This window comes from Spermophilus citellus (assembly GCF_964194105.1).
Source record: "Spermophilus citellus genome assembly, chromosome: 7".
Lineage (NCBI taxonomy): Eukaryota > Metazoa > Chordata > Mammalia > Rodentia > Sciuridae > Spermophilus > Spermophilus citellus.
Window position 1 is genome coordinate 152,884,957 of NC_138188.1, and position 12,605 is coordinate 152,897,561.

Sequence of the window (12,605 nt, forward strand, 5' to 3'; positions counted from 1 at the left end):
ATAACAGTGTTGATTCTGACACAAAGAATACACAGTCTTGGCAAAAATCAATTGAATCCATTTATGAACAACTATGATTTCATCCAACAGTGGAATGTTTATGTTTCTTGATCAAATAAAAAACAGGGAATAAGAGAACCAATAATTTACATTTTAAATATAATCAGAATTGATCTCCTGTATTAAGCAAATGAAATGGGAATATTCATGTAATCTCAGCTATAAATAGATTCTGTGAAATAACCACAGGTGATATTCAATTCTTGTGTAAATAGACAAATGAGAAAATAGGGAATTTTTTTAAGGAGTAGTATAAGTCATGAAATATTTCAGAGTTACATTCTGGAATGATGTTCTAACAGCAAAAGGAATAGCATTTTCTGTAGCAAAATGTATGGTAGGCATGGCATCCAAAGCCATAGGCAGACCCAATCCAACAGCCACAAATGCAAGGACAGTCATAGCAACAGCCACAGCACCATAGTTTTCCCCACAGTAGTTACTCTACATAATGCCAGAGGTTAAGATTCAGTTGAGGTACAAAAGCATGTTTCAAAACTTTTGATGTTACCGACTGCCTGTTACCTTTGTCAGTGTATAAGTTGACAGGAAAGGCCAGAGCAGACGGTCAATATTTTTATTCATGAAAAAAAAATTTATGTAATGTCTAGCATATAATCAATAATCTCTAGAAGAGCAGAAGAACCAACAGAACGCACATGTAATTATAAAATGGAAAATATTTGATTGGACTCCATGATCATGGGCCAGGTGGTCCCACAATGGCTGTCTGGATGCTGAAGAGTCAAAGAAACCAGTAGCTGTTCAGTTCAAGTAGCTGCAGCCTTTGAACCTGAAGGACCATTGATGCACCACCAGCATGAAGCTGAAGACCTAGAAGCTCCCTGGAGAGTCTCTGTTTTGATTTCATGTTTGAAGACTGTAGCTCTAGAGGCTAATATTCATGTAAAATGGAAGCAGAATAAAACATAACCCACTAAAAGAAAATTCAAGCTTCTACACATGGATGGGCTTTTCCATCCTGCTTTTCATTCCATCTAGACCACATCCAATTGCCCAAGGCTGCCTATATTCTTGAGTGGTATTGCCCACTCAGTACCTTGACCCATATGCCAATCATCTGGACACACCTTCGCAGACACACCCAAAAATGTGCTTTACTGATTAGTTTTCCATGTGTCAATCCACTCAGTAGATAACCAAATCACAAGCTATATGTGCAAGTCACTCCACTCAGTTAATAATGAAAAGACCTGGTCTTTTTAAAGCTATGACAACTACTCTAACAAACACATTATTATTTGTTCTCCAGTTTTATAGAGTTCCATGCTTGTTTGTTGTCATCCACTCATTGTCTTAAACTACTTACAAATATGTAAGGAAAGTTCCAGTCCTTTAGCGAGTCATCCGAACACATGGTTCCAAAGATACATAGCAAGGCTCTGTGGAGGACTGGGAAGTGTATGCATGGAAATGCAACTATTAAAATGAGTTGGACTAATTACTTTGACTAATTCACTAGTTGCTAAATAATTTCTAGGTGATTTCATTGACATCTAAGACTGCCCTATGCAGAAACTCAATATTTATTATTCTTATTAACCAAAATACTCAAGGATATGACATTCTGAAAATATATGTTTACTTCAAGAATCATTCTTCAATACATTTTTATCAATTATAGGTGTTGTCCATTAGGTTTTAGACCAGTATAATGCAAATTTTGTTTCTCTAGCTCTACAGTATGATTTGAAGTCAGGTATTACAACTTCTCCAGTATTGCTTTGTTGGTTGAGAATTGTTTGGCTATTCTGCATCTTTTATTCTTCCAAGTGAACTTTAGGATTATTTTTCTAGCTCTGTGAAGAATGTAATTGGTATTTTGATGGAAATTGCATTGAATCTATGTATTGCTTTTGATAATATGGACATTTTAATATAATTAATTCTGCATATCCTTGAATATGGGAATTCTTTTCATATTCCTGTGTCTTCTTCAATTTATTTCTTAAGTGTCCTATAGTTTTCATTTCAAATGTTTTCTACTGCCTTTCGTAGATTTATTCCTATATATTTAAATTTTTTTCAGACTACTGTGAATGGTATTATTTTCCTGATTTCTTTCTCAGAAAAATTATTACTCATGTATAGGAAGCTACTGATGTTTGTTTAAAATTATAATTTTTCAACCTGTGTCTTTGTTGAATATGTTCATTTGCTCTAGCAGCCATCGGGTGGAGTTCTTTTGGAATTTGTAACTGTTAAGCATATAATCTGGAAACTGATAATTTGAATTCTTCCCTTCCTATTTTTATCCCTTTTATTTCCTTCTCATGCCTAATTGCTCTGGCTAAAATTTATATTAGTATATTTAACAGGAGTAGTGAGACTGTACATCCTTGCCTTGTTCTAGATTTTAAACGAAGTTGTTTCAGTTTTTCCCCGTTAACTACACTGCTGGCTTTAGGTCTTTCAGGAACAACCTTTGTGAAATTGAGATAATTACCTTTTGTCCCTAGATTATAAGTGCTTTTTAAATCATGAATATGTGCTGGATTTGTCCAAAAGCTTTTTCTGCATTCACTGAGATGGCGTCATGTGATGAATTACATCTATTGACTTGCATATGTTCAACCTTACTCGAAACCCTGGAGTAAAACTACCTTGATCATTATATGCAGCATTTTTTAATATGATGTTAAGTATAATTTGCTAATATTTTTTTCATAATTTTTGTAATTAAGTTGCTCAAGAATATTGCTTTGTAGTTTTCTGTCCTTGGTGTGTCTTTATCTGGTTTTGGTATAACGGCTTCACAGAAAAGAGTTGTAAGCATTCCATCTCTTTCTGTTTTATGAAATAATTTGTGGTAAGTTGGCATCATTTCCTCTTTAAAGGTTTGGAAGAATTAAGCTGAAAACCCATTGTTATTTTTTTTTTTGTTGTTGTTGTTGGAAGAATTTTTATTATGGCTTCTATCCTACTTCTAGATATCATTATCTTTAGATTTTCTATATCTTTTTGATTCAGTTTTGGCAGGTTATACAAGTCTAGGTTTCAATTTTTTATGGGAGTCTATGTTTTCACAATAGTCCATAATGATCCTATATTTCTGTAATATCTGTGGTGATTTCTCCTTTTTCATTGAAAATTTTAATAATTTGATTCTTCTCTCTTTTTCTTTTGGTTAGTTTGGCTTAGGACTTCTGAAAATAGTTAATATTTTCAAAGAACTAACTCTTTGTTTCATTGATCCTTGGTATTGCTTTTTTATTCTCAATTTCATTGATTTTGGCTCTGATCTTCATTATTTCCTCCCTTCTATTTGTATTGGAATTACTATGTTCTTGTTTTTTTCAAGGAACTTGGGATGCATCATCATGTTGTTTATATGGAAGCGCTCTGATTTTCTTCTGAATGCACACATAGTCATAAGCTTTCCTCTTAGAATGCGCTTCACAGTATCACACTGTTTTGGGTATGCTATATTGCTATTTTCATTTCATCCTAAGAATTTTCAAAATGTCTCCTCTGTTTTGTTATACCACCCATTCATCATTCAAAAGTGCACTGTTCAATCTCCATGTGTTTATATACTTTCTGTAGTTTTTAGTGTTAACTTCCATTTTTATTCAATCCAGTTCACATAAGATGAAAGGAATTATACCAATTGTTTGTATTTTTTAAGAGTTTCATTATGTCCTAAAATATGGTCTATTTTAGAGAACATTTCATGAGCAGCTTAGAAGAAAGTAAATCAGCTGTTGTTAGATGAAATATTATATACTTATCTATTAAGTGTGTTTGCTTTATGTTTTTGGGGTATGAAGAGTATTTGCTGAATGGGTCTGGATGACCTATCTATTGGTGAGAGAAGTATGTAGTAATCACCTAGTACTTTGTTACTGGGGTCTATTTAATTATATTTAGTGTTGATTTTGTATAATTATATGCACCAAAGATTGGGGTATTACTATTGTAATACCTTCTCTTGGATTGTTCCCTTTACCTTTTAGAAGTGACTGTCTTTTTCTCTTCTTATAATTTTTACTTGAAGGAGCTTCTTCAGATATGAAAGTGTTTGTTTGGGGGCTCCATTTGCTTGGTGTCTTAATTTCTTGCATCCTTTCACTCTCTGCCTATGGCTATCTTTTCCTGTAAGGTGGGCATTCATGTACATGCAATGTTATTACAGGAATATTTTCTAAACTACTGACACATTTGTTTTTAATGTGTTCCTATTTTTTATTTGCTTAGATACCCCTCAAAGGGGATTTGTCTATTTGTAAGTTCTGGAGATTGTTTTTGATTTCTTCTGTGTACACTGTTCTTTAAATGTTTTCTGTAGCACCAGCTTAGTAGTCCTTGCTTATCCTGGAAGGTTTTTATTTCCTTTTTGACATTCAGAAAGATATCCTTGTTGGATATTGCAATCTTAGAAAGTTACAATTTCTAAACCAACTTTCTTTCGGAAATTGGAACTCATCGTTCCAAGGCCTCCTGGATTTTAAAGATTGTGCTGAGAAATCATAAATAATTCTGATTGGTTTGCATCTAAATGTGACCTAACACATTTCTCTTAAGGATTTATAAAATCTAGCCTTGCTCTATATGTTATGCATTTAAAACAATGTGTTATGGAGAGAGATTTCTTTTTTGTTCTTGTCTATTTGAAGTTCTGAATGACTCCTTATCTGGATGTCCATGTCATTCTACAGAGGTAGTAAATTCTCCTTTCATTTCCCTGAATAGGTTAGCCCACATCTCACAACCATCTTCAATTCTAATGATTCTACAATTTGGACTCTTAATTTTGTCCCAGAATTCTAGCACATTTTGGTCATACTTACTTACTTTATGTTCTTTAATACTGTCTGAATATTTAAGCCAACTCACTTTGTCCTCCAGCACTGACAATATGTTTGATTCTATTAGAGTGACTTTCAACTGAATATTTTGTTGTATTTCTTGAGCCTTTCATTTTCAAGATTTCTGCTTGGTACTTTTTCAATATCTCTATCATATTATTAAGTTTCTCATTTGTGTTGTATACTACTTCCTGAGTTGATTCACTTCTTCTCTTTTGTTGCCTTGGAAATCATTGATCATATAATCAATTTTTAAATTATTTATCTGGTATTTCTTCTACTTCAATATTTTTGGAGTCTTATGAACTTTAGGAGACATAATGTGATCTTGTTTTTTTATGCTCCTTATAGTCCTGCATTGGTTTATATGTATTTGTTAGGGTGGTCTTCTCTTCCTCTCTTATATATCTTCTAAGGGCATAGACTTTTCATTCAAAACTATTCTGGATAATAGGTTTTTTATGAATTTTCCAATGAATTTCCAAATGAGTTTTATAATATAGTTTCCCTGCTAGTTCCTTGATAGTTATTAGTCTACTTTGATATAGTGTGTATTGTGTCAAAGATTGGGGATTCCACTTTCCCTGTAGGTCTCACGAGAACGGAGTCCTCTTTGTAGATCTGGCAGTGATGATACATATAGGGTATATGGTATATGCCTACTATGATTGTTTTTCTCTTCTTAAGAACACTGTATACTCTAAAGGTGTATGGATGTGATCTATATGTGGTGTCCACAGTCTTTGTATTAATTGTCTCTGTTTTTTTTCTGGAAGAGTGGACATCCATTTGTAGAATCTGATGTCCTCATTAGCTTTTTCTACTTGAAATCTGGTTAGTATTTTGTAGGTTTTATATCTGTTTCTTAAAAGTTTCCATCCCTAGTTATTCCTCTGAACACATGATTCCAAAGATATAGCAATATATCTGTGAAGAGCTGGGAAGTGTATGTTTGGAAATGAAACTCTTAGAATGAGCTTTTTTAATTACTTGGACAAGTGCACTAATTATCAATTGATTAATAGGTGCAATTATTTCTAACTAAGTCTGTCATATTTGGAAATTTAATATTTCGTATTCTGATGAAGAAAAATACACATGAATATGACATTCTGATGATTTTTTTAAATCCCAGAGCCAACACTTGATAAAATATCAACTATAGATACTCATTTGTAAAAAAAAAATGATGAATATTCTTCACCAAAGAAAAAGCTAATGAATATCATGTAAATTACAAATTCCATTGTACATTTTGTCTGTTTGATTCCAATGAAATTGTGAAATAGTTAGGTGGCCTATAAGTCAGAAATAGCAGTACAAAAGAGTTAGAAAACTTTACTGATATCACAAGAATAATACATTACCAAGTTCAACTTTGTGTTCTCCCCTGTTATCCTACATAAAAGCCTTCCTTTATAAACAACAAATACTTGGACAATTAATTACACTGAAGTAAATTTTACTAATTCATGTGGTGACCCTTGACTCTGTGATTATTCTCTTATAAAATCCTCATTCACATTAGGGTCTCCTTATTCCCAGAGTTATTCAGAATCCTAGATAAAATTTATTTCATAGTTTTCTTCCCAAGCTCTGCCATCAAGTATGGCTGATGCCATTTTTAACCTATTCACCTTCACTCCTGAATGATCTATCCTTGAAACCCATTGGTACAACTGGCTCCATAATTTCTGCTCAGATGCAAAGAAGTTGTCCTTGTCACCCATGGCAGCCAATTACCAGATAATGTAGAAAACAAAAGGAGAAAACTGTTGTACTTGTTTTATATGAGCATATAGCAAATTATAAAAAGAGCAGCATAGAACTTTGCCTATGCCTTGTTATTTCAGTCTTTGTGGATCAGAAGACTAAGTTAAATCTAGCTGGGATTTCTGTCAAAGATCTTAAAATATTGCAATCAAGATGTCAATTAGGACAACTACCTCATTTCTTTATCATACATCTTAATTAGAATTGCCAAATCTAGTAAGCATGTCCCCCAAAAGTGTATGAAACATAGTAACAGTCATGATTTTATCTGAAATTCAAATTCAGCCCTCTTGTGTTTTATCCACTCACCTAAAACATAACAATATCATAAAAGTGACATCTTATCATCTTTGACAGGGTTAGAGGCAAGTCACACATACTTCCCACACATAGGGCAGGGGATCATATAAGGTTGTAGGTCATTGGGGCTTATCTTTACATTCTGCCTACAAACAACTATGAATTTATGCCCTTTACCCAGTTCATAGTTGAATTTCTGTCAATAAGATTACAGTTTATGGATATTTCAAAAATGTACTTTGTCTTCTCTCCCATTCTACCCTATCTAAAGAATTTATCTCTTCATATCGGATTGACAAGCTCCTATTCATACTTTATGTTAGAGCTAGAAATTTGCCTATTTTTAGAAATTCCCACAACTCTTCACTCTACCTGTTCTTCGCTTGGACCAAACTTCTGTTTTATTTATTTCTTTTGTTTTTGGTTGGAGGGTTTTTTTTGTTTGTTTCATTTGTGTGTGTGTGTGTGTGTGTGTGTGTGTGTGTGTACACTTCCCAAACACTCATGTATATAACTATATTATAGCAACACTTTTGAAGCTTGCAGTTTTTCATGTTTTCTCCATGTTTGGAAAGCAAAGATTAAGTATTTTAGTTTACTAGTAATAGCATATACTGAAAGGTGTTTTATTAGTAGTAATTAGTAAATATTTGATCAATGAGACTACCTATAAAATCTGTAAAAAGTGGTTCTATGCCGCTAAGAATAACAATATAGCACCCAACCATTTTGACTCTTCCACGGCTCAAGACAGATTCCTTACAAGAGTCAAGGGCTCTAGAAACATACAAGTAGTTGAATCTTGACTATACTTCTGAAAGTCTTTGTATCCCAAATTAACATTGAATTTCTACAGTATGAGGAAGAAATAATTTGAACTTTCCTGGATTTCATATCACCATTTTCACAGAATCAAAGCTCAAATGGACTGAACCTATAATATCCTAGAATAGAAAGAGAAACAGAAATGGATATATGAGATCAACTCATTCCATCCATCTTTCTCAGTTTGCAATTTCACCCTCAAATAACCCTCAGATTGAGTGAGTCCACCTGACTTTAAACACAGCTAGTGGTAAAGCACCTGATGAGGAAGTCAGTCTTCTTTCAGATGGTGTCATATGTGAGAAAGAGCTCTTGTTGTGAGGAATTTATGTGTCATGATCATCTATTTGCTTCAACATAATTATTGTCCACAATGACACAGAGTATATCCATAATACTAATCTTACTAGTATTCCAATATCTCTTTCAGATTTGAAACTGAACATACCACCCTCAACTTCCTACAATTCTAAGTGCTAAAAGGAAATACATGTTACTAAAGACATGATCTTCTTTGGGTTTTCTAACTTCTCCAACACTGTTGTTTAAGGTCTTCTGGGTCCTCCCTCCAAAAGTTCCCGATGTTCCTCTGTTCCTTTATCTATTTCAACACCCAAAAGCAAGCCCAAATTGAACCTGTCTGCAAATTTTTACGGATGTATTTTTGAGCCTCTGTCACTCCCCTGCCAACCCACTTTTGCATGGTTAGCAGTTTCCTGAAGCAGACTTTCCAGTAACATCCTGTGTGTGTACACGTGTGTGCACATATTGATGAATGAAGAGTACTGATTGATAGAGAAAGAAAGAAATGGATAAACCCAAGTCATGAGACTCAAACGCTTAAGAACAAACCCATGAGTGAAACGAATTGGAGAACACAAGACTTGGCTCGTGAGGGACGGCTTCTTCAGGGTCAGTATTCAAGATTTGAGACATTAGGAGTGTCGTGGGCACTGATGGACCAAAATGGATGCAGGCACACACAGTTGGTAAAGCAGCTGCATATTAACCCTCCCAGTCCCTGAAAAGGTCAGAGAAATATAGAAACAGAACACAAGTAAAGTGAATAGCAAGTCTGTGTTAGTCAGACGTGTGTTACTATATTGAAATGGATGAGATAATTTGTCAAGAGAAGAGGTTTATTTGGCTCCCAGGTTTTGGAAGTCCAATCCATGATTGCTGCACTCTGTTTGGGGCCTCTGAGGAGACAGCCATCATGTGGAGCACAGGGTGCAGTCACACCACTCTCGTCATGAACAGAGCACAGTGGAAGAGGATGAGGACGTGCCTGGGAAGCCATTGTTCATTTCAAGGGTACCCCACTATGACCCAAGGACCCCTGTATGGTTTGGATATGAAATAAACCCCAAAAGCTCATGATTAAATTATCAGAGCTGTTGCCCAATCAGTGGATTAATCCACTTGATGCATTAATAATTTGAAAGTACTTCTCTACTGAGGGGTGTCTATAAGCAGATGGGACATGGCCTGAGGAAGTATGTGACTGGGGCATGTCCTTGGGGGTTACAGCTTGTTTCCTGGTTCCTTCCTCCCTCTCTCTCTCTCTCTTCCTCTCTCCTTCTCTCTTCTCTCTTTTCTCTTCTCCATTCTTCTCTTCTCTTCTCTTCTCTTCTTCTTCTTCTTCTTCTTCTTCTTCTTCTTCTTCTTCTTCTCTCTCTCTCTCTCTCTCTCTCTCTCTCTCTCTCTCTCTCTCTCTCATTCCTGGCTACCATTAGGTGAGCAGCTCTCCTATGTCATGTCCTTCTGCCATGATGCTCCGCCGCCTGTTGGGCAAGAGACATTGGGCCAGAGGACCATGGAGTGAATGTCTGAAACCGTGAACACAAAACAAACGTTTTTCCCTCTAAGGTGTCCTGGACAGGTAATTTGGTAGTAGAAACAAAAACACTGAACACAACCTTCACTACACCCCACTTCCTAGTCTTCCCCGCCAATAATGCCAACTTGGATCACAGCTTTAAGCATGGGAAACTTTGGAGGAAAATAATACAAATAATTTAGCTTAATTAAACAAACATACTAAAATTTAATACATTAATGCTCTTACAACTTTATTACCATGATATTAAATCAGAGTTAAATCAACCAGTTCTACACTAAGCCATTACTTCAGACTAAATTTCCTTTCTCATTGAGCTCCTCATTCTGGTCCTTATTCTTGAGAGACATGAAATTTATAGTGTGATATTTGTTTCTGTGTTGAAGATATAAAGGTAATAAATCAACATTGTATAAATTAAGAATACAGAAATAAGATGATATTTGGATCAAACCAATAAATATCTTTATATTAGTCCCAACTTGAATTCCACAAACTTTACAGGACACCAAAAATCCCAACCATTAATAGTGACACTCATAGAATAAAGACAATGCTTCTTAGTAAATAAATTTCTTTATTAAGAAACAGCTATTTTGTTCCACTTTACTATACACCAGTTATACAGTGCTTCTGCTGGTAGCTATAGCACAAATACAAGAAGAAAGTTTGAGAGTTTACATTGAAGTATTCAACAAAATAATAGCTGTTTTCAGAGACGTGATGAAACTTCTTAGACTACTTCAACTGCTAACATGGGTTGTGATGTCAAGCAGGTGCCCAGCAGAACTTCATCTTTTCTTCAGTTTGAAGTTAATGGATGGGAGGATTTCAACTGAACTTGCTGGCGGAGTGGTCATTTCAAGGACAAAGGATGGCTTGTTGAAATGATTAGCAGCAAGAAGAGCATCTTCTGTAGCTGCAGCAGCCGGAGCGGTATCCACAGCCATAGTTGGAACCATATCCACAGCCAGAGCCATATCCACAGCCATAGCCTGAGCCATAGCCACAGCCAGAGCCATAGCCACAGCCAGAGCCATATCCACAGCCTAAGCCATATCCACAGCCTAAGCCATATCGACAGCCAGAGCCATATCCACAGCCACAGAGGGAGCCATAACCACATCCAGAGCCACAGCCACAGTGAGATCTATATACATTGATAGAGCCACAGCCACATCCACAGCCAGAGCCATATCCACAGCCTGAGCTATAGCCACAGCCAGAGCCATATCCACAGCCAGAGCTATATCCACAGCCAGAGCCATATCCACAGCCTGAGCTATATCCACAGCCAGAGCCATATCCACAGCCTGAGCCATATCCACAGCCAGAGCCATATCCACAGCCTGAGCCACAGCCACAGCAAGAGCCACAGCCGCAGCCAGAGCCACAGCCGCAGCCTCCACAGGAGTTCCCGTAGTAGTTGCTGCACATGGTGTCAGGAGGTGAGGTTTCAGTGGAGGGGTTGAAGGGTGTTTCTAAAGTGTGAATGTCACCCAGTCCCTCAGGACCTTTATATACTTACAGGTTGGATGTGTCATAGCTCACATGACTCTGTTCTCTCATTCTACAAACATGTGCCTGAACTGAGTTCAATCTGTGTACAATCATGTTATTAGAAGTTCAGCATTTCCTTAAAGCTTCCCTAGGAATTTTCCCTAGGAATTTTCCCAACCCTTCAATAAACGGGTCTATTTTCTAAACACACAATTTCATGCCACTATAATTTAAATATATACAATTTCCTTTCATGACCATATTATGACAGAACATACCCACGAAGTGTGTTTGACTTATAAATATGTGTCTTTTTGTTATTCTGTTCTTTGAAGGTTATGAAAACTCTCTATTAAAGAACAAGATCTTGTCATTAAATTATCATCATCAGGAATAGAATCAGTGCCTATCTTTTCGGCTTTTTCTAATAACTTAGGTTTCAAACATAAATCAAAATAGTTACTTTTCATGGATTTTGGACAATGTAATGAATATTTCAATATGCTAACCATAATATATTCCTAAAACATTATCTTCTCTCTGAAGGGAATGTTTCCTCCCATTTTTTTTCCTGGAAAGGAATTAATTTCTCTTTCTTTCCTGATGCTAGAATTTTTCTTAAAATCGTGATAAGCCCAAATGATTTATAACTGAAAAGAAATAGGAAGAGTTTCCATTTTGAAGTATGAAAATATGTTGACCCAGTACGTTCTTTCTTGCTGCAGTCCAATTGTTCCACCTCTTAAAACCAAGACTGTGTGTGTTTACTCAGACTGCAGTCATGTTAGTGCTCTCCATCAATGCTGCCCACTCAACAGAGTTAACCACCAGTGAATACTTCGACAGGTGGAATAGATGAGAACAGGAGATACTGTAGTCAAAGCTACCACATTCGAATTAGACTGGAGGGACAATTTTTAGTGTTCACAGAATGGAAATCCAAATAATTCATGTCTTTGAACATTGTTAAAGAATGGATTGATAGGTTTTCAGCAGAAACACAGGATGTTTGTGTGAAGTGAAGATCATTCCAATTGACTTGATTAAATAATTCCACATATTTTCTTCATTTTAGTCTCATCTGTCTTCTCCAGAGTATAATTTTAACAAGTACATATACTTGTACTACTTTCTTTGATCATTTCAATTATGCCTACAGTAAAACTGACCTTCAAAGCAATTTCTTTGAACTTCACATCACCTTCTTCCATAGTCCCTATGGTAAATGGGCGCTAGTCCATAGCCATTCTTCTGTTCACAACTTTTTAATGATTTTTCCCAAATTTGGGGCCTCCTATAGATATTTTACCCTAAATTTTAACTTCTCATCTTATACACTAATAAGATTTAAAAGATGCAAGTGACCTCCACTCTATACACACAAATCTTCCTAAACCTAAACATCTCTGTATCAGTATGTGTTTAACCAGGATATGTGAACCACACAGCAGTTCAATTGGGAAAAGTTTAATCTCAGA

General features: G+C 35.7%; 1 protein-coding gene across 1 annotated transcript; it reads right to left on the reverse strand.

The window, feature by feature from the left end:
- Positions 1 to 10,518: 10,518 nt before the first annotated feature.
- LOC308653258 (uncharacterized protein) lies at positions 10,519 to 11,064 on the reverse strand (the record flags this gene model as incomplete). The annotated part of the gene is made up of 1 exon (XM_081301849.1): positions 10,519 to 11,064. One exon carries the CDS (start codon positions 11,062 to 11,064, stop codon positions 10,519 to 10,521), a length of 546 nt encoding a protein of 181 aa, XP_081157975.1.
- Between the last annotated feature and the right edge of the window lie 1,541 nt (positions 11,065 to 12,605).